General features: G+C 53.7%; 3 protein-coding genes and 1 long non-coding RNA gene across 5 annotated transcripts in view; 3 read left to right on the forward strand and 1 right to left on the reverse strand.

Moving 5' to 3' along the window:
* Window positions 1-2,425: 2,425 nt before the first annotated feature.
* Window positions 2,426-25,979, reverse strand: part of LOC141986103 (uncharacterized) — a 30,089-nt gene continuing 6,535 nt past the window's right edge. For both annotated transcript variants that reach the window (XR_012639199.1, XR_012639198.1), the window contains exon 3: window positions 2,426-3,563. This is a non-coding gene — a long non-coding RNA (uncharacterized LOC141986103). The remainder of the gene's footprint in view (window positions 3,564-25,979) is intronic.
* Window positions 8,048-14,818, forward strand: LOC141986085 (uncharacterized). Its single transcript, XM_074950242.1, has 5 exons — window positions 8,048-8,218; window positions 9,617-9,975; window positions 10,657-10,772; window positions 12,388-12,537; window positions 13,970-14,818. Exons 1-5 carry the CDS (start codon window positions 8,202-8,204, stop codon window positions 14,126-14,128), a joined length of 801 nt encoding a protein of 266 aa, XP_074806343.1. The 5' UTR covers window positions 8,048-8,201; the 3' UTR covers window positions 14,129-14,818.
* On the forward strand, window positions 14,076-18,386 carry LOC141986045 (maestro heat-like repeat family member 5). The gene is made up of 4 exons (XM_074950212.1): window positions 14,076-14,124; window positions 15,944-16,070; window positions 17,140-17,330; window positions 18,146-18,386. The coding sequence occupies exons 3-4, from the start codon at window positions 17,143-17,145 to the stop codon at window positions 18,384-18,386; spliced, it is 429 nt and encodes a 142-aa protein (XP_074806313.1). The 5' UTR covers window positions 14,076-14,124; window positions 15,944-16,070; window positions 17,140-17,142.
* LOC141986083 (maestro heat-like repeat family member 5) lies at window positions 18,308-25,541 on the forward strand. Its single transcript, XM_074950241.1, has 9 exons — window positions 18,308-18,560; window positions 19,093-19,236; window positions 19,618-19,794; window positions 20,524-20,679; window positions 21,193-21,315; window positions 21,703-21,805; window positions 22,229-22,303; window positions 23,151-23,304; window positions 24,524-25,541. Exons 1-8 carry the CDS (start codon window positions 18,447-18,449, stop codon window positions 23,261-23,263), a joined length of 1,005 nt encoding a protein of 334 aa, XP_074806342.1. The 5' UTR covers window positions 18,308-18,446; the 3' UTR covers window positions 23,264-23,304; window positions 24,524-25,541.

Genomic DNA, 25,979 nt, shown 5'->3' on the forward strand with positions numbered 1-25,979 from the left:
TGCAGGAGGACGTGTTATCGCTCCTGCCCCAACACAGACGGACAAAGAGAGAAATGTTCTCGCTTTGAGGGGGGGAGTCCCTGCCCTTGGCCAAAGACGAGCACTCTCTTTGACCTTTGAAACTTATTCAGCTTTCCTTTCAACAGGGAGCCCGAGAGCTCAGGTGCTGGAGCGCTGCATTGGTCAGTGAAGCTCGGTGAGCTCCAATGTCACTCGGCTCTTCTACCAGCAAGTCAAAACACAGGAAGGATTTCCTCCTTTGACAATCCTGGGGTTGTCTGAGGGTCTGTCCACGCTGCACACTGAGCCTGTCTCTATGTGGCCTGGTCTTGCTGACTTGTGTTGCCAAGCCGGTGTTTGAGCATCCAGACAGCAGGGGAAACTCAGGCCTCACACTGTGTCTTTCTGTCAAGGTTCCTTCCCCACTCTGAACGCTAGGGTACAGATGTGGGGACCTGCATGAAAATCTCCTAAGCTTACTTTTACCAGATTATGTTAAAACTTCCCCAAGGTACAAACTATTTTACCTTTTGCCCTTGGACTTTCGCTGCTACCACCAAAAGTCTAACCGGGTTTTTTATTAGGAAAGAGCTGTTTGGAAATGTCTTTCCCCCAAAAATCCTCACCAAAACATTGCACCCCCCTTCTTGGGGAAGGTTTGGTAAAAATCCTCACCAATTTGCATAGGTGACCACAGACCCAGACCCTTGGATCTTAAGAACAATAAAAAAGCATTCAGTTTCTTAAAAGAAGAATTTTAATAGAAGAAAAAGTAAAAAGAATCACCTCTGTAAACTCAGGATGGTAAATACCTTACAGGGTAATTAGATTCAAAACATCGAGAATCCCTCTAGGCAAAACCTTAAGTTACAAAAAGACACAGAGACAGGAATATCCATTCCATTCAGCACAGCTTATTTTCTCACCCATTTAAAGGAATCAGAATCTAACGCACATCTAGCTAGATTACTTACTAAGTTCTAAGACGCCATTCCTATTCTGTCCCCGGCAAAAGCATCACACAGACAGATCCAGACCCTTTGTTTCTCCCTTCCCCCAGCTTTTGAAAGTATCTTGTCTCCTCATTGGTCATTTTGGTCAGGTGCCAGCGAGGTTATCCAAGCTTCTTAACCCTTTACAGGTGAGAGGATTTTTCCTCTGGCCAGGAGGGATTTAAAGGTGGTTAGCCTTCCCTTTCTATTTATGACTCTCTCCTACCGCAGTAAATCGTCCTAAGTTACGCTCCCCTGCTGCGTGAATAACAGAGCTGGATTTGACATCACTTCGGTCGACTTACTGCTGTGTCTACACTGGGCTGGGTCGACGGGAGACGCTCTTCGATCGACTTGTGTAGACCCCTGTCACTAAATAACCCCTCAAAGGAGAATGAAGGTGTGTGGGATGCAAATGGAGAAAAGGTTCATTTCCAAAGAAGGGGTGGTAAGAAGCAGGATCCCTGGGCGGGGGGCAGGAGGGTGTGGTTTGCACTGTTGTTGCCCAGGGTGGGAATGGGGAACTGGGCTCTGGCTTAAAGCGGTGTCCGGCTTCGAGGGGCTGGGTTCAGAGCTGGAGGTTCGGGTTGGGGTGAGGGTTGGGCTACAGTTTTGGTTCAGGGGTTTCGAGTTGGGGGGCAGGTTATGGGGTCAGGGTTCCAGTTGGGTTCCGGGTAGGGGGTGGGGTTTAGATTTGGGGGGAGGGTTTGGCCAGCAGCATAGAAGTGCGGGTGGCAATGGGGTGCCAGCCAATAGTGGTAAGTCGGGGGTCTTTTAGGTGGTTTTAGTGTCAGAAGCACCCTAGGGAGGGGGGAGGGTCATGTTTACGACAGGGGGCTAAAGTGCTGGGGAAGGGGGTGGCAAGTTGAGCCATCCCACTTCGTACTTCCCACATGGACACGCACAATACGTCCAACGCGCGGACGCACACACGTCACACACACACGATGACACAAAACGGCACACAACACGACACACAAAAATAACACACGACACAGTCACACACACAACACGACACGGAAAGCATCACACACAAAACATCACACACACAACCGACAACATGTCACACACACACACACACACTCAACACAACACGACCCACAACACGTCACACTCACACACACACTCAACACGACCCACAACACGTCTCACACTCAACATGACCTACAACACGTCTCACAACACGTCTCACACACACTCAACAACACACAGCACGTTGCACGTACGTCGCACACACACAACGTCGCACACACAGTTTGTCGCATGTCGCACGTATCACGTCACGTACATCTCGCACTGCGCACATGCACAACACGTCGCACGCATGCACACACTACATGTCACAGACACGACGCACACAACGCGACACATGACAAAATGGCACACGACACAAAATGGCACACGACATTGAGACACACACGACACTGGCCAGTCTCGGTGAGTAAGTGTCTGGTTTGGTGAGGACTCTGCTCACGCCCCACCTGAGTCCGGGTAGGGAAGCCCCGTAAATTAGGGTTCGGTTTGTAAGAAAAGGTTCCTGATCAGCTGTGGTTACGAGGGAGAAAAGGTCCCATTTTCAGAGGCTGCTCGTTTCTCTGGTCAGGAACGGTGTCTTCTGCGCAGCAGAAGGTTGGATCCAAGAGGATGACTCCAGGTGGTGAGTGGCTTGCCCTGCTGTCATGTTTCTCTGTCTTCTCTCGTGTGTTCGCCAACTCTCTCTTTCTCTTCTCTCCTCTGCTCTCCTCGTGCCGTGTCCCTTCACAGGACACGGGTAGGTGTGCATTCCCACAGGTGAGGTCTCGGGAGCCATGGAGAAGTCGGAGCGGAGGAAAATCATGCCGGGCAGTGGGTGTGAGCGTGGAGCGGTGACTGTCGGGGTTAACTCTGTCTCGGTTCATCCCATGGGGCCGATGCGCGGATGAAGGCAAGATTTCCAGCACCAATGGGGCATTGTATAATGATAGCCTACGCGATGTGGCCCACTGAGATGGTAACTTCTTTGTTTTTCCTCCTTGGTCTGGGTTTAGTACAAACCGTTGACTCCCCTCATCGGATGGAAAGCGAGCGAGAGCGGTGAGCCTGCGAGCACTGTTGATGCAGCCAGGAGTTGTCCGGTTGGCAGCGGAGCAGTCGCGAATGTCAGTGAGATAAGTGTCTGGTTTGGTTAAGGCTTTGCTCACGGCCCGCCTGGCTCCAGGAGGGACTCCCCATTAGCTGGGGCTGGGTTTGTAAGAAAAGGTTCCTGACCAGCTGTGGTTAGGAGAGAGACAAGGTCCCCATTTTCAGGGGCTGCTCATTTCTCTGGCCAGGAACGGTGTCTCCTTCGCAGGAGAAGGTGTCATCTAGGAGGATGACTCCAGCTGGTGAGTTGCTTGCCTTCCTCCCATATTTTTCTCTCTTCTCTTTTGTGTTGGCCAACTTCTCAGTCTCTCTCTCCTCTACTCTCCTGATGCTGTCTCCCTTTGTAGGACACGGGTAGGTGTGCATTCCCACAGGTGAGGTCTCGGGAGCCATGGAAAAGTCGGAGCAGACGAAAATCATGCAGGGCAGTAGAAAGGCTGCTGAAAGTACCTGAAGAGACAAAGGAAATGAGAAGGGGGAAGTCCAGACTAAGACAGGAGTCTAGTCTGTAAAGAGAAACAATGGGAAGTCTAAGCTACAGAAACTCTTCAAGTTGCCAAAAGATATTTAGGATGGGAAATTACTTCTTGAATCCAGACTCTTTAAGATCTTAGGCTTAGTATGTGTGTGTATTTGTATTTGCTTAGTAATCTGCCTTCTTCTGTTTGCTATCCCTTATAATCACTGAAAATCTACCTTTTCTAGTGAAACTATTTTTGGTTTATTATTATTATTATTATTATTATTAAACTCAGTTTGTGCAACTGGTGCTCCGTGAGGAAATGATTTGTGTATTACTCCAAGGGGCCGCCCGGTGTCACTCTTGCTGCATGAGGGAAATGATTTGAGCATGACTTGAATTGGCCACCCCCTGTCACTGTTGGTCCGGGAGGGAAATGATTTGTGCACTACCTGAATTGGCCACGCGGTGTCACCATTGCTCCGTGAGGGAAATGCTTTCTGCATTACTCTAAGTGGCCACCCAGTGTCACTCTTGGTCCAGGAGGGAAATGATTTGTGCAATACCTGGATTAGCCACCCAGTGGCACTGTTGCTCCGTGAGGGAAATGGTTTGTGCAGTACCCTGAGGGGCCACCCGGGGTCACTGTTACTCCGTGAGGAAATGCTTTGTGCATGACCTGAATTGGCCACACACATCACTGTTGCTCTGGGGAGCGGGAAGGGAGGGAAATTGTTTGTGTGTTACTCCTGAGTGGCCACGTTGTGTCACTCTTCCTCCATGAGGGGAATGCTTTGTGCATTACCCTGTGTGGCCACCCAAGACAACACACACATCACACACAAAACATCACACACACAAAACACAACAGACGACACTGACACACACACACACAACACGATACCGACACACAGAGAGAGAACACGTCACACATACAGAAACACGTCTCTCACACACACACACAACACAGGACACCGACACATAAACAACATGACACACAAATAAAATGACACAAAACAGCACACAACATGACACACAAAAATCACACAGAACACACGACACCGACACATACACACACACACACACACACACACGAGATGAGGCACAAAACGGCAGACAACGTGACAAAGAAATCACACACAACACACACACACACACACACACACGAGATAACGCACAAAACGGCAGACAATATGACACAGAAATCACACATGACACCGACACCCACACACAATATGACACACAACACCTCACATGACACACAAAACGGCACACGTGACACACACACAGAACACGATGCACAAAACATCGCACACAAAATATCACACGCCCACACACAACACCACACACACACAGACAACACGACACACGACACCGACACACGACACACAAAACAGCACATGACACGAGACACAAAAATCTCACACAACACATGACACCGACACACACAACATGCACACAAAACGGCACACAACACGGCACACACCGTCACATGCACACAACACGGCATTCAACATGGCACACACACACTCAACATGGACCACAACACACACACATAAACACATCTCACACACACAAAATGACACACAAGTCACACACACAACACGTCACACAGCAGAAGGTTTCATCTCGGAGGAGGATGTCCCAGAGTCCCCGGGCGATGCTCTGGAACTGCTCCCCAGGAAGCCAGGCAGGACTCTGGGGAAGTCTCCTCTCGGGGAGCAGCCGGTCTGCAGGACACACAGCTCCCCCGGCTCCACCTTCCTGGCTCTGACCCCGGAGCCTTCAGCCTCCTCTGCCCCTCCCTGCGCTTCTCACAGCCAGTCCACCCAGGCGGGGTCCTGGGGGAGCCAGAGGGTCCTGCCCCCCAACTCCGCAGTCAGACGGGACTCTCAGCCAGCCAGGAAAACAGAGCTTTATTAGACGACAGGGACATGGTCTAACACAGAGCTTGTAGGTGCAGAGAACAGGACCCCTCAGCCGGGTCCATTTTGGGAGGCAGTGAGCCAGACAACCCCGTCTGCCCTTCACTCCATGTCTCCAGCCAGCCCCCAACTGAAACTCCCCCCAGCGCCTCCTCCTCTGGGCTTTGTCCCTTTCCCCGGCCAGGAGGGCACCGGATTCCTTTGTTCTCCAACCCTTTAGCTCTCACCTTGCAGGGGGGAAGGGCCCAGGGCATCAGGTGCCAGGAAAGAGGGTGTCGGCCATACTCTGCGTCCAGAGCTCTGCAACGATCATACACCCTTACCCCACCACCTAGATCCTTAAGAACTGCCTAGGGGAAACTGAGGCACCCCCACACGATTCAGAGGAAACATGAAGTCCCGCTTCATCACAGATGACTCCCGGAGGTGAGTTGCTTGCTATCCTACCATGTTTTTCTCTGTCTCTCCTCTAGTATGTTGGCCATCACACACACTCTGTCTCTGTCTCTCTCTCTCTGTCCTTGCCTTTCCCTGTGCTGTCTCCCTTCACAGGGCACGGGCAGGCACGCTAGGTGTGCATCCCCTCAGGCTGTCTCGGAAGCCAAGAAGCAGTAGGAGGGGACGAAAATCATGCAGGGCAGTGGGTGCGAGAGTGGAGCAGTGACAGTCGGTGTTAACTCCGTCTCCGTTCCTCGAGTGGGGCCGATGTGGATGGGATGAAAGAGTGAGTCAGGGCTGAGGGCAAGATTTCCAGCACCCATCGAGCTTTGTGGAGTGATGGCTCATGCTTGGCTTTTGCAGCTGCTTTCGCAGAGGAATTGTCCAGGAGCCCTAGCCGGAGGAGAATATGGCAGGAGTGGACCTGAGCAGCTTGGACATCCTTCTAAGCAGACGTGAAGAGTCGTCAGCTTTCTGCCTCTCGCATAACTGGCTGTGAGTAAGCGGTCAGTGCTTTCAATTCCTCATCTGTACTCCCTGTAGTACTCTTCGCAGGCCGTGGGCTTCCTTGTTGAGTACGAGGCTCTGGGATTAAGGCTGAGGAAGGGACCAGAGTCTCCTGAGCAAAGTGACGATTTTGGGTGCCGTTACAATGGGCGCCTTCTAGTTGCAGTTGTAAAGTAGGAACGGGAGATGGGTTGAGGGCGGAGCCGTGGGATACGGGAGATGTGAAATGAAGAGACTACACGACATTGCAGACGGAGATGGTAATTTTTTTTGTTTTTCCCCCACTCTGCTGGCTTTAGTACGAAGGAAAAAGAAGTCAAGCCTCAGAGTCTACTGCCCTCATGCGACGGAAAGTGAGTGAGAGCAGCAAGCCTGTGACCGTTGGTGATGCCAGGCAAGAGCCCTCCATCTGGGAGCCGAGCAAGCGCCAGTCTTGGTGAGATAAGTGTCTGGTTTGGTGAGGGCTCTCTTCACGCCCCACCTGAGTCCAGGTAGAAAAGCCCTGTAAATTAGGGTTCGGTTTGTAAGAAAAGGTTCCTGATCAGCTGTGGTTACGAGGGAGAAAACATCCCCATTTTCAGAAGCTGCTCATTTCTCTGGTCAAGAACGGTGTCTCCTCCACAGCAGAAGGTTGGATCCAAGAGGATGACTCCAGGTGGTGAGTGGCTTGCCTTGCTCTCATGTTTCTCTGTCTTCTCTCGTGTGTTCGCCAACTCTCTCTCTCTCTCTCTCCTCTCCTCTCCTGGTGCCGACGATGACCAGGCCCCGGGTGCCTGGGCCCCAGTGCCCCGCCTGTGCTCCATCTCTTCCTGTATCTGCCTCGCCCCTTCTCCCAGCCCACACTACCCACCGCTGCCTGGATGAGTTCCCCCTCTCCTCCACTGCACCCCGCTCTGTGGGGTCCCTGCCACTCACCGTCTGCCTCCTCTCCTCCACCCCCTCCCCCGCTTCCCCACGGGTCACTCCTGGGGCCGGTTTTCTTCACCATTTTCGTGAATGATCTGGAGGATGGGATGGATTGCACCCGCAGCAAGTTTGCAGATGACACTAAGCTGGGGGGAGAGGGAGATACGCTGGAGGGTCGGGATAGGGTTCAGAGTGACCCAGACAAATTAGAGGATTGGGCCAAAAGAAATCTGATGAGGTTCAGCAAGGACAAGTGCTGAGCCCTGCACTTAGGAGAGAAGAATCCCATGCACTGCCCCAAGTATGTCATGTCCCCGCCCCAACCGACGCTCCCGGAGCATCCTCAATTCCATGAAACAGCTGTTCTGCGGTGGGCAGGAAGTGCTGGGAAGGAGAGTGGGGAGTTGCTCAGTGGGGCCGCAGGCGGGCGAGACGCACTGCGGGGAGGGCAGAGCTTGGCTGCCACTGGGTGCTAAGCACCCACTAATATTTCCTCCTGGGTGATCCAGGCCCGGAGCACCCATGCAGTCGGCTCCTATGATCCCCCTCCCCCAAATCAAAATGCCTAGAGATTTGGGGGAGTCTCTCAGTCTTGTTCATGTTACTAACTTTTCTGGGGGTGTGTCTCTCTGGGTGGGGGTCTGTGTGTGTTTACGCACAAGCTGATTGTGATGTCACGGATGCCAACAGCAAAGAGTGTTCGGCGTCAGCATTCTTGCCCTGCCGTCAGTCTGCCAACTGGCTTGGTTGACAACGGCTGGTGAGCCAAGGAGCTGCTGAGAGACGCGGACCATCCCTCTGTCAACAACTTCTTGAATCAGCTATTTTCACAGGTGTTTGAGGAACAAAAGGATGAGTTTTTACAGAAGGTAATTCCCAGATTCTTTCCCTGCTCATTAGATCGCAAACGACAGGTCGGTGCCTCCTTCTCCTCGGGACGGGTGGGGGCTGGTGTGGCAACAGGCAGGTCTCAGCGTTCCCTTTTGATTTGAATGTGGCCATCTCTCAGGTCTCCTCCTGCTTCAGCCTGTCAGGTTCTTTGGAGGCAGATTTAGATGATTTTATCTTTCAGCAGACTAGTCGGGGGGAATTTCCAGGGATAGAACCAAAAGGGAAGATAAGAAAACTCGTGTAGAAGTTAGATTGATATCTCCATCAATATTATTTCCCTTGGAGTTGCCCCTAATGCACTCCTTGCCTTCAAGTTGGGAATAGAAACCCTTTGTCTCCTGTCATGACTGCCAAAGAAATGTGTATTGAGAGAATATCGATCTCAGAATTTACATGATTGAAATGCACATAAATGAGCTCAAATCATGCAGAAGAAATGAATCTTAAGATATTGAAAGTGATACAGCTCCACTCCCATCCCCTGGCTGTCATCTTGGTAGTTCTCTCAGAAAGAATCTCATGGCGATAGATCTCAAAACTCTCTACAAATTCTACTCTACCCCCTTGGGCTATAGAAAAGAGATGTGTCGATCCCCTCCCCGCCCCCCCGCCCCCGCAATTCCTTTCCAGGAAAGGGGTTTCAATCAACTGTCGCCTACATTTGTCATGGGTCTCGCTGTGATTTCTTTGTCCTTGTTTTGGAGGCCTAACTTCTGACTGGATGTTGGAAATAATATGGGTCATTCTTCATTTCAAGTTGACTGATTCTTTCCCCCATGCTAATACATTCCAGATTTTCAAATAGTTGAGAAGAAGTCAACATATTTGCAGCTGTTAATTCATCCTTCCAGACCCTCAAACCCTCGAGATGACAATCTTTTCTTCCTTTTCCTGGCTTCTCTGGGAAGAGAGCTTTCTTAGTTTTCAGCTTGGTCCGATCTGTTCCCAGAGTCCCAACATTCTGTGCACAAAGGAGTGGGGTTAAGAAGGAAGCATTTTTGCACCTAGGCCCAGGCAATGAGCAAAGAACATAGAAACTGACCTTTTGCTCTTTCTATCCCTAGCCTCTGTTTGCCAGGTGCCAGGAATGAGCAACAGGAATGGATCGCTTGATGATTCCCTGTTCATTCCTTCTGGGGAACTCAGCACTGGCTACTGTCAGAAGACAGAGTACTGGGCTAAATGGACCTTTGGTTTGACCCAGTCTGGGCGGCCTTGTGTTGCTTATCTTCTTGGTTGCAGCAACCAGTCCTGGCTATTAGAGGAGCAGATGTCTTCAAAAGACCACTCTCGTGGATCTGGGAATCCTGGGCAAACTAATTCCCTTCCTTTCGAGAAGGACAGAAAAACCCATTTCCTCCTTCTTTCTATTCCAGGCTTCGTTCCTTTTTCCAAAGACTCGCCTCTCGGGAGCACAGAGAGATCCATGTGCACAAAGTGCTCGTCCAACCTGCAGCCATTGAGGCATGCTCTGGCCTCAGCCCCCAAGAACAGGCCTTGCCAGAGAAGCCCCAGGGAAGAAAATGCTCATGGACCATCCTGTCAGGCATGAAAAGACTCTGTGTCTGTTGCCAATCCCACAGCGCGATGGCAGAGAGCAGTGAGGAGAGAACAGCTTCCTCTCCAAGAAGGTGGACGCACTTGTCCCTGAAGAAGAAAGCAGCTGAGACCCAGGTGGAGGCAGAGGAGGTGAAGCTGCAGGAGACGACAGACAAAGACGAAGTGGATCTTACAGGTGAGATGGTTCAATCCACATGGTTGGCGAGGAGCATGTGAGGAACACTCACACCAATCACTCGACAAGCCTTCGACATCAGGGCCATCTCATGGGACAGTGATGGGCACCTCCAGCTCTGGAATCCATTTAGAGGGTGGCAGAGGTCCATGGCTGAGGTGGGGAGAGCTGACAATGTCAGGTCACCCCCCTCTGGGGATCTGGCATGGTGGGGTGGGGACTACTAACATTGTTCCAGGCTGGAAGGAGAGGAGAGAGGCTGGACGTTGGAGGAAATCATTTCTTTTCTCCTCGATTGGGTCCCTTTCCTCAGGAAAATGCTCCAGAGGTCTCAGCAGGTCCCAGCTGGGAACCGTACCAGAGCTGAGTCATTCCTTCTTGGGGGGTTCAATGCAAAAGGAGGCCAGGTGCCCATCACTGACAGGAAAGGGGTGCAAGGGGAGGGGAAGAGTAGACGACACCATTGAAAAGAAACTGGCCCCGAGGGAAGAGGAAGCCTTGTGTGGTCAAAGCCCCCAGCTAGGAGTCAGGAGAGCGGAGTTCTCTGCTGAGCTCTGTCAACAACCTTCAGTCTGACCCTGGGCAATTCGCTTCAGGGCTCTGGGCCCAACTTCCATCCTCTGTAAACCAGGGGGAAGAGGTGGAAAAACAAAATGTTAAGAATGTTTCTTTCTGCTGCAGGGACGAAGAAGGAGCCGTCTGACACGAAGGGGAAGTGGGAAAAAGGAAGCCCAGAAGAGCAGGAAGAAGAGCGCACTCCCAGCCCCTCATTAACAAGCAGCTCCCATATGACGATGGTAATGATGCTGTGTGGCCATGCTCATGGAAAGCATCCCTTGCTGTGTGTAGGAATATCTCCCAGGGGCTGAAAAGAAACACTCCTCAAGGGTGATCAACTCCAGCCAGTCTTTATCTGGGTTGCTTGAACGAGGCCCGCTTTGACAAAGGGGTTTAGGCACCTAAAGAAGTCCAGAGGTGCTTTGTGGGATTGGCAGAAGTGCCTGACTCAGGTGCCCGATTCTGATGCACTTTCTATGGCACACAGGCACGGCTGAAAATCAGACCAGGCCCATCCCTGCCCTGGTCGGGGGAACCCACATATCTCCTGGCTGTGGGGTTCTGGCCCATCTCGTGGCACCAGGACCACTTTGAGACACAGAGAAAAGGAGTCTGCTCTAGAGCCTTAGCTAACAGCCTCTTGGCTTTTCGCTCCTGTGGTCGAGGCTCCTGCACTAAGCTCCAGAGGTCCCAGGTTCCCTCCCGCCTGCCAACATCTGGGCTCTGTCCGAGTTACAAAAGCCTCTGGACACCTTTGTAACTCTTTTTCTTCGGGACAGAGCACCCTGCAGCGCATACAAAAGGCTGCAATTCTGGGACCTTCTGACCCACCGGGGGTCTGGAGTATGGAGGCGAGTGTGCCACTCCGCTGTGCTCTACTGCATCCTAGGATATCAGGGTTGGAAGGGACCTCAAGAGGTCATCTAGTCCACCCCCTTGCTCAAAGCAGGACCAAACCCCAATTTTTACCCTAGATCTCGAAATGGTCCCCCGCTCAGGGATTGAACTCACAACCCTGGGTTTAGCGAATGCTCAAACCACTGAGCTACCCCTCAGCTGTTGGCAACCAGGACAGACGGTGCTAATCCAGTGCCATGCAGGCCAGCTGCAGTAATCCCCAGGGGGTGCCCTGAGACACCAGGGCAAAGGCCTCCAGCACCCCAGGCCCTGGGTTGAGGTGACCCTGGAACCAGGCCCCCTAGAGTAACATTGTGCCCAGTCAGTTCTCACCCCCAGGGCTCTGGCCCCAGAGGCCCACGCTTTGGGCTTCTCCTCAGCCAGGCAAACTTGCTTCTTCAGTCTCAGTTACTTTCTGTCCTGACGGCGATTCCTGCCTGTTTTCTGGCAGCCCCACAGGCTGCGAGGTGGGGAAGGAAGAGGGCGTTTCCGTTTGGGCCCTATTCTCAGTCCCTTCCTCGCAGACACTGTGGGCTGCCAGAGTTCCTGAGCCAATCTCCTCAGGCGCTCGGGGTGGGATGGGACATGGGTCAGGTTCTCCAGTGACCCCTCGGTGACACTCAAGGAGCAACTCGAATGGGCTTTGCAGGACATTGAGGCTTTCTCAGCAAAAGCGGGGTTTCCTGCGAGGAGGGGCTAGCGAGGGAGGAAACGGGGTGGCCCTTGGGGTCCCAGCACTGCCCGAGAGGCTCCCGTCTCTTCTCAGGAGAGGGGGCCAGAGAGGGGACAAAAGGCTGAGGAAACCTTAGCACCTGGGGAGGCTTTTGAAGAAAAGGGCTCAGCCGGAGTCTCCACGCTCCCTCGGCACTGCCAGCCTCCCCCGGGGACAGACTGTTCCAGGGCAGCTGCCCGAGGGAAATACTCAGTCCCAACAGGCTTTGTCCCTGTTCTTTGCAGACCCCCAGGGAGCACCCTTCCTCAGCCCCGCTCCATGCCCTGCTGATGGCAGCCGTGAAGGGTCTGACAACACCCACCCTGCAGAGATTTAGAGCCGCAGAGGAAGAGCTGAGGGCCATCGTATCTCTCCACGGAGACAAGATGGAGAGAGTAAGAGACTCCCGCAATGGGGCAGGGGGATGCTGCGCAGAGAGGGGGATGGGAGAAGTTCCTCTCCTCGGAAACCATTCCTGGGACACTGGCATGGGATTGGAAGGTTGGCTCAGCCCCTTGCCATTCATCGCTTGGCCACGGGGATAGGTGACATTCAAGCCCTTCTCCAAAGACCGCCTGCCCGTGGCGCGGAAGTGCAGACTTATTCCCTTCCTGGGCTTTGGCTTTCCTGGAAACTCTGAGACTAATCAATTAACAGAATCCTCAGCCTGAACTTCCTCCCCAACCTGCCTGTTCCTCAGGTTTCCTGCAGGTCGTCCCTGTCTCTGCCCGAGTTCCTTCTTTCCAACAGGTCCCAGCGGGAAGTTAACAAATGGCCCCTCAATCAGCAGATTGATTTGTGCAGGGCTCTAACTCCTGCTAGCAGAACAGGTCAACAGAATCCAGCCACCCGCCTTGTAGCTCCTGCTCCTTGTTCGACAGAGGAAAGAGCAATGACCGATTCCTCACGGAAGAGTCCTAGGGGGTGGCTTGAACCTTTAGGGTCTGTCTCCCTGTGTTGCAAACTCTGCAGCAGGAGCCTGAAAGCCTGGCCCGATGGACTTGGGCTCCCAGGGCTGGCACTGAGGGGCCAAAACAGCAATGCAGACTCTTCTGGGCTGGGGCTGGAACTGGAACTTGATCTCTGAAGCCTGGGGGGGAGGGTGGCTTCAGAGCCTGGGCTCCAGCCCAAGTCACCTTGTCTACACTGCTCTTCTAAGTGCCATAGCATGAACCCGAGGTTAGAGACCCGGCTTCAAGATTTGTCGCGGAAGATTTTAAAATCCCACAGTATGGAGGTTCTCCTTAGGGCTGGGGCCGGGAGCTGGCTAGCCCCACCCAACTAGCCCTGCATCCCATCTCTGCCATGGGCTGTGGGATACATCAGTAGAACCAGCTGGGTCTGGAGCAGTGCTTCTCAACCTGTGGCCCGCTCAGCACAGAGCTGCGCCCCTTCGGGACATCCTCAGGGACAAACAGGCCGGATTGGATGTGCCCCACAATGGAACCTAGGTTGAGAACCACTGGTCTGGAGGAACAGATTGTGCAAGAAAGAGCTAAAAGGAAGTTGCAGAGATGGAGGAAAGGCTCCTGGAGGGAAGCCCTTGAGAGCAGGGCTGAGAGCCGTTTGCTACGGCAGGGAAGGCCCTGGGACATTAGGGGAGTTAGGACTGTGCCCACTCTAACGTTTTGTGCGTGTTTTGGAGCTTGAAGGTGCTAACCCAGACCTCAGGAAGGCTGGGATTCCTGGACTTGTCAAAGCCTCTTAGGGAGCAGCCAAGATGGGCAACCGAGGTCAGAGGAGGCTTGCAGGGCTGCCAGGAGGGCTTCCCTGGGAGGAGGCCACTCATTGATAAATCCATCCCTCAACTTTCTGGCATTCTTCCAGGTTGGAGACGTGGTGGGAGGGATCTTAATCTGGCTCGACAACAGCTGTGATCCCAGAGCCAGAAGAGCAGTGCTCAGGGCCATGGTCTTGCTGGCTCGCTCCCACCCCCAGGACGTGGTTCTAACCTGTGTGGCTCACACGCTCTCATCGCACAGGTAGGGAGCTGCTTTGTTATCTCCTCAGTCCAGTAGTTCTCTTCCTGCTCCTACTGACAGGCCACAGGCCGGGAGGGGTCCGTGGGGCTCACACACTTGGAGGGAGTTTCCTGCTGTGCAGAGAGCTGTCCACGCTTCCTAAGAGGAGATGGCCAGGCCCAGCCACTGAAGAGCCAACCCCTCCTCCTACACTCCCCGGGATGGAGACATGCCACTTTTCTGGAGAATTCCAGCATTGTCCTGATTTCTGTGGGTCACCCCACTTCCCCTCAGATCCAGTACAGGGCCAATCAATGATTTGGGGTCTCACTCAACATCCCTGGCTCATGAGGTCTGGCTGCTCCTTACTGCAGGAGAGAAGGCAGAGATGGAAAAGGCCCATGAGGCCCATCTGTCTATCCCCTGGAGACCAGTGCAGGATTCTTATCTGTCGTCAGACCCCCCAGTTATTCCATGGCTGAGGAATTGGTGACAAAATACACTCATCCTTATGGAGCTGTGGGGCAGAGGTCAATCTCTTAAGACAGACATTTCCAGCCCTTATTGATGCAAAAGAAAATAAAATAAAATCAACAAAAAAATCCTCCCCACATGACCAGAGCCTAAATGCAGTGCAGCGAGCAGACAGTCAGCATTAATAGCTCTGAGAGGGGGGAGTGCCTCTTTCCACCTCAATAGATTGTTAACTTTCAGTCCTGCTGGTTATTGCTGATTACTTGGAAGGGTCAGCCAGCTGAGGGGTTTGTAACACAACCCCCATGTGCCTCGGGGCCATGAAACCCAACTGAACCCTAGCCAGAGGTCAAAAGTCCAGCTTTCCTTGGCATCTTCTGCAATGCAGTTCTGCACTGACCTGAGCGAAATTTGTGTCACACTGCAGAGCAAATTGAAGAGCAGCAGGAAAGAAATGGAACTTCTTACCCAATTCAGTTATCAGAGGAATAGCGTGTTGGTTTTAAGATTTCTTTGAGTGTTTGATTTGTAAACCTTTCTGAATTTCAGAATCAGGTCTGAATTTCTTGGAACAGCCACAGTGCTTTCCAGGGGCTGTGCTCAGAAGTCACAGAAACTCGGCAGCATTGGCACAGAAGTTCAGTCAAGCTTCCTGAAGACCTTGCTTCCAGGCCATTTGCTCTTGAGTTGTCCAACCTAGTTCTCAATGTCCTAGGGCTTGACCACCACCTCTGACCTTCCTCACCAAACTTGGAAGTCAAATGACTGGAAGTCTTTTGGATCCATCTGCAGTCTTCCTCTGCAGATGTCTGCGGGGACCAGCAGGACTTAGATCCGCAAGAATGGAGGAGGGGGATTTCAGTCCTACTTTCCTTCCATCTCTGTCACATTGGGCTTTACAATCTCCTCTTCCAAGCTCTTGAATCTTCTCAGATCAGGGCATGTGCTGACTCACTCTCTGACCCTGTCCACCACACTGCAGTAGAATTGAGCTGCTAAGAGACACTTGGCCAAACGCTGGCTCTCCGTTAGACCCCCAAACAGCCAGAGTAACTCCAATGATGTCAGGCAAGTTTCTCGGGACTGACCCAAGTGTAACAGAGCAGAATTTTGCACAGTCTGCGGGTCACAGTTTGGTGGTCATTCTGTGGTCAGTACATGGTCACTGTCTTGGAAAGAGTGGGTTAGCTTTAGAAACAAGAACCCATGAGGGGAAAGGAATAAATACAACTTTCTCTGAAGGGACTTGCCCTGCCTTAGCCTCCCTGCACCAGTGGCTGTCTCCTCTGGTATTCCAAGCCTCTCCCTGGGGAGGGCAAGAGATGGCCAAGCAGGAAAGCTCTGACGTGTGTTTCTGAATTTGCAGATGTGCCATTGAGTTGTGGAAGGCCTTGGGTGAAGAACCACAGCTCACCAGGGAGGTGCTGCAGCAGCTGCTGGACAAGCTCCAGCAGAGACGCCGGGAGGAGAAGAGCAGCCATGTGTCTCTGGCTGTAAGTGAGATTTGAGATGTCACCTTGCGAACCCGCCAGAGGCACAGGGAATATGGTGCATCTGTGTGTGTGTGTGCACAAGTTTCACCTCTTCTTAGCTTCAGGCCATGGCTCCACCACACACTGAAGCCGACCTAACTTAAATGGGCAGACAGCCGCCACAGCGATTCCATCCCTGGTGTGTGTCCGCACTTTGCTGCTTGTGTCGGCAGTGCACGTCCTCACCAGAAGGGCTTGTCTTGATTGTAGGGTCAGGGTGGGGCATTGTGGGAAGGCTCCTGAAAGCCAGTTGACGAAAGCGACGCGGTGTCTGCTCTGACGCTGCATCGACCTAACTGCATCGACCTGGACTCTCTGCCACTTGTGGAGGTGGAGTTACGAATTTGGCACCAAGGGGCAGTTCTGACGACGGGAAGGAAATTCCATCCTTAGGGGGATGCAGAGTGAGCGGCCTTGCGTTGACCTAACTCTGGAGTGTAGACCAGGCCTTAGTGTGTCCTCGCCACTTCCAATCAAACCAAAGAGGTGTCAGTAAAGTTTCCCCCAGGTCAAAGTTACACATCTGAAGTGGTTTATCTGCTGGTACCCTGGCTCAGTTGTCTTCTGCTCCAGATGGCCCTTTAGTGAGCAGGTGCAGTTCAGGTGTCTCTTGGAAGTCTCCAGCTTTCTGGCTCTGTAAACTGTGGCTAGAAATCTTCCCAACATGGCATCCTGAGAAGTCCGGTACTTTTGACTGGGCCAGAAACACTGGGCCTAGGAGAACGGATCTCCTCAGGATGGTTTCAGCCCTTCCAGTCATGGCTGGAAAGCCAAAGCACAGGCTCTGCACCAGAAAAAGAAATAATGGGGAATAACCTCATCCAGACTCTTCTCATCTTTCCATCCTGCTTCCGTTCCAGGAATGGGGGAAGGTTCAGGAGCCTCCAAATGTCCCCACCCCTCTCAGAAGCCAATACTGTTTTGTAATACGCTGGAGAGGAAAGGAGACATGACAAAAGGACAAGAGCGAATGGCAATGGGGGCAGGTGGCAGATTGGGAGAGCTGAGTAAAATTCTTTCCCCCCTCCAGGCAATGAAGACCATTTATGAGCTCCTTTTCCTACGGGGATACCGAGAAGCCATCCTGCAAATGTATCCCCAGCTGCTCATTCTCTGCGTCAGGCAAGTGCAGTACGTGCTGGATCTGCACTTGCCAGGGACCTACACGGCCAGGCAGACATCCAGCCCCGAGGAGGGATCCAGCTGCCTCAGCCTCTTAAGGTAATGACTGAAAGGAAAAGGAAGAACAGATTTGTTCGGCTAAACACATGGGGGCTGTTCATGGCCATCAGTTGTTCGGGTGCTGTCGTTAGCCCAGGCTCAGTTGGGAGCAGGTCTCTCTTGAGGGAAAAGGGTTGAGAGCCGTGCATTCTTGTGAGTCACACTCGCTCATCTGACACCGTCCACAGGCCAGCTGCTTTCCCTACACACTCAGGCAGCAGCCATGTTTGTGCATCCATCCACGTCTGCCACCCGCCAAAGGGTCAGTGCTTTCCTCAGTGCCTGCTGAGCAAATCCGTGGGCCTCTCTCCCCGAACGCGGACAGAGCCACACCGGCAGCACATGGGGACAGGCACCGCAGGACGTCAGCCTCACAGGCAGACAGGAGGAAGAGGGACCGGTTCATCTGGTTCTGTGGGCACAGTTAGGGGCTTCCATCTGCACGGGAAAGAGAGAGCGCCAGAAGACACCTCAGGTGGCGTAAACTGATCGAGCTTTGCTCGATTCCACCAACAAAGGATCTGGACCCACATGCCCACTTGAGTCCTGTTACCTGTCACAGTAAAGAATCAAGTATTCAACTATCGTGAGTGATGACACCAACCATCTGAAGAAGTTACAGGATCCCTAACTGGTTCCAAACTCAGTGAAACTGCAGTGTAGACAGGGTATCACACTGGATCGATCCTTGGGGAGGCTAGCTACTGCTGAGCATGCTGGGTGTCTCAGGACTTGTGCTGATTTGCCATGCTTGGGGCTGATCTCATTGCTTGACACTCTTTTTTGTGTGTTTGTTTGTTTGTTTTTGTTTTTAGCACCTCAGTGGAGGCTGTGAAGACGCTTTTCTCCATGCCCGGCTACTGGAAGGAATTTGCCAGCATCCACTTTCATCGGGGTTGGGACATGATAGCCTCCCGATATCACTACTCGCAGGGGGTTGGCCTGATTGCAAAGTTGGAGCTCAAAGTTTCCTCTTCTTTGGGTCTCTCTTGGGAATGGGATTTCCATGTGAAATACTCCTCAGTTCTAGGCTGCCAGCTCAGCCCAGCAACTTGAGCTGAACGCTCTCTCCCCCTTGAGAATCAAAAGGGACTTTCTGTTCCATGTTCCAGAGCCATGATTGAGTTTGAGAACCCTCAGCTCCCTGCAGTTTTCAGAGAGGCAATCTCCATCGTCCAGAGTGGGAAGGAGGAGGAGCAGAGAACTATCGCCCTGGCTTTCTGCACTGAGGTGAGATTCATGAGTTGACAGGCAGAAGTGGGCTTTCTGGAGAGCAGCTCAGGACAGTAAGCTCTAGGCTACATTGTCAGCAGCTTAGCAGCCCTACCGCCAGCTAGCTCCTCTCCGCACATGGATGGTTGCGGGCATGGCAAAGAGAGGGAGGGAGAGACAGGGTGAGATTGCTCCTGGCTGGATGTGCCTAGATGGGGTTATGGGACAAGAAGCCATGTTTCTCCAGTGCCCCAAGGCCATGCTTCTCTCCTCACCTTTTCCTGGGCTTCTGCTTTTCTTCTGCCCCACGGCTCTCTCCATGGCACTCAATGAGGTCTGGAGATTCCCCTTTCCCTGGGGGCTTATTTGTGACTTGTGCATTAGTCTAAATTTGGGGAAGGAACCAACTGAAACAGCAGCAATTGGCTCCCTACTCACCAGAGACTTTGCATAGGAGGAAGTGGCCCTTTGGGAAAGATGACTGTCCAGGGAACAGACCCCACAATAAGACCTCTGCTCCTCAACCTGATCTTCATTTGGCTCTTGCCAGTTTCTCCAGAGTCCTTCCATTGACACCATCCTGACAAGATCAGTCCTCCAGGCACAGCTCATGGACTGGACCAAAGATGCAAATTCCATCATACGGAGGCTCAGTCTGCGAGGCCTTGGCAGTATTGTGTTCCAGCCAGAAAAGGTGAGAGCCGGGGATTGCCCAGGGGACCCAGGAAGCCAATGTCCATCAAATAGCTCAGAAATGAGAGGGAGAGCCACACACAAGCCTTCGTGTTTAAAAGACAGCCCTCAAATGGTGGAGGTGCTTTCGGAGCAAATCAAGGCATGCCGTGCTCCCTGCTCCCGTGAGCTGAGCCCTGATTGCAGATGGGATGCAATGGGGGAGGCGGGGTGAGCAAAGACAAAGGTGACAGTGAGCAACTGGCACAGAGTGACAGGAGAATGACTTTCTGCCCCGTTGGGGGGCTGTGCCCTCCGTGGTTTCTCGTCGGTGGCAGTGGTCCAGCATGTGCTCCAGGCTGTCACCTGGGAAAGTAATGAGCTGCCTTCTTCATTCCGGCAGGTGCCATTCTTACGGGCCCAGCTGCCAGCAATCCTGGCCGTCTTTTGTGACAGGGATGGAGGGCGTGTTCTGGAGGCCATGCATAAAGCTGCAGACATCATCCACCTCCTCAACAGGGAGGGGCTTGGCTCCATCTCCCAGGATATTGCAGTCAGCCTTCGCCCCTTCATTGATGATGTAAGGCTTGGAACCCCCTCAAAGAAGCCCACTCCACCCCTCCACCTGTCTCTGATGCCCTTGTCTCTCTCTCCCCATCCCCTTCCTCCCGCCCCTCAGGCCTGCCATGGAGCCTCCAAGGAGTGCCCCCGCCATGGGTGGGGAATCTCCTGCTGAGCCACCTCCCTGTCAGAGCTCTTCTCTCCAAAGCTCAAGCTCAGTGCCATGCTCCCAGCCCCTGCTGCAGCCTGGCCTGGGGGAGAGGGGGCCTGGCACTGGGCAGATGACCAGCTGTCTGGAGAACACAGGCTCCCAAAGAGGTGGGGATTCTCAGCAGGAAAGAGGTGGGTCGGGAATGGCCCGGCTCTCAGGGGCACCCAAGAGCAAAAGAAATGCTGTCTTTTGGAGCAGCCAGTCCCTGCCAGGCTCCAGCAGCTGCTTCTCTCCTTCCCCACACCAGTCTCCAGCAGCCTTCCTGCCCTCTCCCCTCATCTTCTCGGGTTCCAGGATTCTGTGCTCTCCAGACAGAAACTGCCTCTGGGACACCCTGGGCTGCACTGTCCCGCACAGGGTCTCAGGCCCTGCACAAGATGTCTATGGCGCTGGCCTGGCGGCCTCCCTGCTCCCGCCAGCCAAGGTAGTTCACACAGGGGGAACCGGAGCAGCGTGCGCATTACCACTCAGTGGCGTTATGCTCTGATGCTGCCTGGCTGTAACCGGGGGTCCCCACCCCCTGTGTGTCATTGCCAGGAGAAGGGCAGTGTGCGCTCAGCTGCCATTGTACTGCTTGGCAAGGTGGTGAGCAGGGTGCAGGACCCCGACAAACCCTTGGTGCAGCAGGAAATCATCCACTGCTTGCTCCCCCTGCTGCTGCATCTTGAAGACCAGGAGGAGAGTGTGAAACTGGTAAGTGCCACGGACATTATTGCCTTAAGAGCAAAGAGCCAGTATCCCCTGGTGCCCCCACTCCATTCATCGCCAGAGCCCCTTGCCCAAGTGGAGTCTTCTCCTCCCTGCTTCACTCCATGCTGGAGCTAAGTGCCTCATCCATCCTCACAGCACACAGCACAATTGGGAAGAAAAGCCTTCTTCTGGGAAAGAGGAGGGGCATAGCGTAGCGGGGCCGGGAGTACTGCTGCTGGCCCCGGCATGGCCCAGGGCCTGCGTCCCCCTGAAGTGCGGGGCCCCCCAAAGCACGGGGCCCTGGGCAACCGCCCCAAACCATCCAAAGGACAGGACAGCTCTGGCTCTCTCCAGCCAACTCTCCCTTTCCTCTCCTCAGCACACTCCTGTGCAGAACAAATTACAGGAATCTCCACTGGCAGGAAAAGCAGGAGAACAAGGGACGGGGAAGGTTCCATGTCCCCCAGACTATCCCTCTCTCAGGGAGAACCCTCTTGGTCTCCTCTTCTCTTGCAGTCATGTAAACTGACGCTCTTCCGCTGCGCAGTGTTCCTCAGGTGGACTCATTTGAAGACGCTCTTCCGCAGCATGGCCTGGGATGGCTCCTCACAGCTCTTGAAGTGTGTCTGGATCTGCTTGGTAGGTGAATTCCTTGTGCCTTGAGAGTGCTGAATGGCAACCTGAGGAAGACCTTTCTAACCCCACACCCTGAGTACCCATCCGCTTCGGTCGGGCTGCAGGACTCCGTTCCAGGCTCTCTGCTGGCTCATTTCGGCAGGAGTTACAATCCATTCACATTGTTGACATTTTTCTCCACAATTCTCCGACCTTCAAACTTTTGTCTTTTCCAATGAAAGCTGAGGTTCTGGAGAACACAATGGGAACTTCAGAGGGGTGCTGCTCTGGTGTTGGGTTCATATTGGCGGTTGCCATGGCCTGGCTATATGCTTTGGCTTTCCTGGACTATTCGCTGTGGAAAGAACATGTCATTTCTATATTGTGCATTTCTTCCTTCTTTCTTCCTAGATGCAGAACAACGAGAGCCACATCCCCAAATTCCTGTTCCAGGCCTTACAGTACCTGGAAAGCTCACAGACAACAATAAGACATTCAGCAGCCCGATTCATTGGTAAGCAGAGCAAATTCACTGGATCTTTTCTCAATGCTTCCTTCAGAGCCTTTTTCTGGACGGCTGCTCTGTTCCCTCCAACAGCACCAGAATCCTAAAATGGTGTGTTTGTGTGTGAATTAACATGTATTCCAAGATGAAGGGAGCAACTTAGCTGAATCGACTGCACCAACTTCACCCGCCCACAACAACTCTTTGGCTGTGCCTAGGGGAAACCAGCAGGATGTGAATTCAATCTCCTTTGGAAATCAGCCTCTCAGTAACTTCTGGGCGTCTGATGCTTTCTCGAACGTGCTTTGTGAACAGATGTAAGGAATGTCTGGAATTTCCCAAGGGTGTCTTGGGGGAATGGCTGCATCATTAGCAGTTTTCAGCGAAGGATCTGAAAAGCCATGAGACCCATTGTATTCATTGTATGTCTAGGAAATACTATCCACCATTACTGCGATTTGTTGTCTGAAACCGTGAATGAAGATGGCATCTCCCGCCTGTATGAAGGTAAGGAAATACCTCTGTGTGTTTGGGCCTCTGTGGGAAGCACAGGGGTGCAGCACAGGGCCTGAACACAGCTTTGCATGTGTCCCTCTCAGTCTAAGGACAGCGTTGAAGGAAGAAGGGTGGTCACGCGAGCTTTCATCAAGGTCCCACAATCTGTGCACGGGAGCAGGGGAATTCCATCCCTAGCTCCTAGTGTAGACGTAGCCTTAGAGCTGTGTGGGGAGACTGTCTTCATCAAGGTCAGAAAGTCTCTAAAGGAAGGCCTGACCGAATTGAAAAGGGCTCTTGTTATTCAGGATGATGATGATGATGATGATGACGATTCCCCTCTGTAGGGAAAGATTCATCACCTGCCCTCCCTGGAATGGAGTGATTGCAGGCCAGGGACCTTCACTCCAAGATTGGTTATCAGCTCCTAGGAAATCCCATGAGGGCACATGGGAAACACTTTTCCCTGTGAGCTCTTCAGGAATGAAGGCACAGGGCCACAAAGGATTTCAGGAGACGTTAGGAGCCGAAATCCCTTTGTGGATCTCGGCCTAAATGTTGGATGGTTTAACGTGGCTGCCGCTGTCACTTGCCTGTTCCATCCAAAGAACAAGTGCCCCCAGCCGTCTGTGTGTACGGGTGTGTGGAGGAGTGTCTGCCAGCAGAGGGGGAAGTTAGGCAAGAATGGGGTCTCCTCTCTGTCCAGGGCTATTTTGGGAGGAGCCGAGTTGTTGTTCTTGTGCCCTTAGACTCTTGGGGAGCGAATAGCAGGGGGCAATGGCCATCGGAAGGGGAGGTTTCCTAGGTACCAGTCACATCAGCACCGTGGGGTTTTCAACCCATTTCCTCTTGGTTTCAGCTTTTCACGAAGTGCCTTTGAAATCGGACAGGACTACGTGGTACATCCTCAACAGATATTATAAATATTTGCAGCAGCTTGAAAATCTCGTGTTGGGTTCTGCATTCGACTAGGGAACCGGGACCGACACCGAAGAGCTCTTTGTCCTGCTATGGTAAATACAAGAGACGCTTCTCAACTTTTTGGTGTCCCTAGACTCTGTTTGCCAGAAGCTGGGAATGGGGGAGAGGGGACTGATCACTAGATGATTGCCTGTCCCTTCATTCCCTCTGGCATTGGCCACTGTCGGAAGACAGGATACTGGGCTAGATGGACCTTTGCTGTGGCCTTTCTTATGTCCTTATGTTTGGAACCGGGGCTGAACAACAAGGTGGATATCAGCAGATGACCCAAAATTATGTTGATTAGTCAGGCCTAGAGAAGACTTGGAAGAAGTTCAAAGGGATCGAAGAAAGCCATGTCACTGGGCAGCACCATGGCAGATGAAAACCAGCACTGACCAAGGCAGGGCCATACACATGAAAGCAGTGAGGTGAACGACTCCTCCATATCGCTGGTGTCAGAAGCCAAAGCACGGCTGGTTGGGCCCAGTGGTTGGAGCAGTGGCGCTGGGGCCTCGTGCTCAAAGTGGTGGAGGCCGAGCCGAGGGGAGCCAAGGGTTGGAGCCGGAGTCCGGAGTCAAGAGCAGGATTGGAACAGGCTGGGGGATAGGGCAAGGGCCGGATTAACGATCCCCGGCCAATGGGAGCTGCGGAGGAACTTAGCCTACAGGCAAGATCAGCTCCCGGGACAGAGGTTCCCGGTGTGGTGCTCGTCGCGCTGACGTGGCTGGCGGGGGGAAAGGAACGGCAGCGTGCGGAGCCGCCTCGCCCCCACCCCAGCCAGGCAGGGGTTTAGTGGCTGCAGCCTGGGCCCCCCTTAGCCCTACTCCTTTCCTGAGTGCACCATTGCCCCACTTCTGCCCCATTCCCACACACTGGTACAGGGCAGAACCCTGGAGCTGATCTCTGAAATCTCTCTCACTAGAAGGAAGTCACTGCAAAGGCAGGACAACCCCACCTTTGGGCACCATGGAGGACATCTCATCCTACTGCACAGAGCCCTATATTCACACAGCTTCTCGCATGTGGTTCCCTCACTCATCAGAACCAGGCGGAGAGAGGAGAAATTCTCCTCGACTCCCTTTTACCATTGCCAGCCCACAGGGGAGCGGAGGTTGCGGGAGGTTGGGTGCTCTCTTTAAGAAATGCCAGCTCTCAGGGAAGTCGCCAATGAGCATCAGCAAAATGGGGTGGGGTTGTGCCGTGGAAAACTACCCTGCTTGAAGGTTTTGTTCTTCTCATTTGGGTTCCTGCCCTTTCTCCCTCTTCCAGACATCGAGAGGCCAACAGCAGCCAATTGAGCCCACCACTGATCCCATCTCTTGTGAGACGGCAAAGCAGCTTTGCATGGGAAGGAGGAGACAGAAGAGGCCGAGCAGCATGTGCCGGGCTGAAGCAGCCACACAGAACCCCATAGTCTAGGTGGAGAAAGCCAAGCCCCTCCCCAGCCCTGCCGGACATGCTCCAACTGGAGCACCAGAGTGTAAGGGAGCAGCTCAGCTTACGCTAGGCAGACCGCTGAAAATGGAGGATGCACACTGTAGGCTCCAGTCCAGAAAGAGCTCAAGCCCCTGACTGCAGCTCTCCGAGGCGCCAAGACCCAGCCGCATCCCCGGGGGTCTGCAAACATGCAAGGGAGATCGGAGACTCTGGGAGTTTCCTACGCCGGGAATCCAGAGACCCCCAGCCCATGGCCTAGAGACATCTCCTAGGAAGTAACCTGGGTGAACTAGCCATTGTCATCCCCAGGCTGGATCCCCACTGACTCAATGGCAAACACATTGGCCACGGAGGAGGCCCTGGGCGAGGAGCCGGTGGAGTAACGAGGGCCTGGGTCCACCTGCCCTGGCTGCCATCCATCCTTTGGTGGCTGCCCACGTCCCCAATGACCCACTAGACTGCACAGCCCCAAGAGGAGGGGCAACCATCTTGCCTCTGAACTCTCAGCCAAACAGCCCTGCACTGAAGGGCAGCTATACTGACTCCGGCCGTTGGGCCACACAGCATTGAGGGAGAAAGTAACCATATTGTCCGTTGCCATCGGGCCACACGGGCGTAAGAGACAGGACAGACTCTGAGCGTTGAGCCACACAGCCCCGACGGAGAGGGCGGCCGCACGGACCCTGGTCGCTGGACCACACAGCCCCGACGGAGAGGACGGCCGCACGGACTCTGGTCTCTGGGCCACGCAGTCCTGGACAGAGAGGGCAGCTGCACGGACTCTGGTCGCTGGGCCACACAGCCCCGACGGAGAGGACGGCCGCACAGACTCTGGTCACTGGGCCACACAGCCCCGACGGAGAGGACGGCCGCACAGACTCTGGTCACTGGGCCACACAGCCCCGACGGAGAGGATGGCCTCACGGACTCTGGTCACTGGGCCACACAGCCCCGACGGAGAGGGTGGCCGCACGGACTCTGGTCGCTGGGCCACGCAGCCCCGACAGAGAGGACGGCCGCACGGACTCTGGTCACTGGGCCACACAGCCCCGACGGAGAGGATGGCCTCACGGACTCTGGTCGCTGGGCCACACAGCCCCGACGGAGAGGGCAGCTGCACGGACTCTGGTCGCTGGGCCACGCAGCCCCGACAGAGAGGACGGCCGCACGGACTCTGGTCACTGGGCCACACAGCCCCGACGGAGAGGATGGCCTCACGGACTCTGGTCGCTGGGCCACACAGCCCCGACGGAGAGGGCAGCTGCACGGACTCTGGTCTCTGGGCCAC

This window comes from Natator depressus, chromosome 4 (genome assembly GCF_965152275.1).
Source record: "Natator depressus isolate rNatDep1 chromosome 4, rNatDep2.hap1, whole genome shotgun sequence".
Lineage (NCBI taxonomy): Eukaryota > Metazoa > Chordata > Testudines > Cheloniidae > Natator > Natator depressus.

What these genes read in the sequence shown, in the direction of transcription:
- LOC141986085 (XM_074950242.1), top strand. An exon ending in GCAGCTCCCATATGACGATG is followed by an intron (nt 10,773 to 12,387) that starts GTAATGATGCTG and finishes TGTTCTTTGCAG; the next exon opens with ACCCCCAGGGAGCACCCTTC. An exon ending in ACGGAGACAAGATGGAGAGA is followed by an intron (nt 12,538 to 13,969) that starts GTAAGAGACTCC and finishes GCATTCTTCCAG; the next exon opens with GTTGGAGACGTGGTGGGAGG.
- LOC141986045 (XM_074950212.1), top strand. Translation starts at nt 17,143, where the DNA reads ATGAAGACCATTTATGAGCTCCTTTTCCTACGGGGATACCGAGAAGCC. An exon ending in AGCTGCCTCAGCCTCTTAAG is followed by an intron (nt 17,331 to 18,145) that starts GTAATGACTGAA and finishes TTTTGTTTTTAG; the next exon opens with CACCTCAGTGGAGGCTGTGA.
- LOC141986083 (XM_074950241.1), top strand. Translation starts at nt 18,447, where the DNA reads ATGATTGAGTTTGAGAACCCTCAGCTCCCTGCAGTTTTCAGAGAGGCA. An exon ending in TTCGCCCCTTCATTGATGAT is followed by an intron (nt 19,795 to 20,523) that starts GTAAGGCTTGGA and finishes TGTCATTGCCAG; the next exon opens with GAGAAGGGCAGTGTGCGCTC. An exon ending in TTCAGCAGCCCGATTCATTG is followed by an intron (nt 21,806 to 22,228) that starts GTAAGCAGAGCA and finishes TTGTATGTCTAG; the next exon opens with GAAATACTATCCACCATTAC.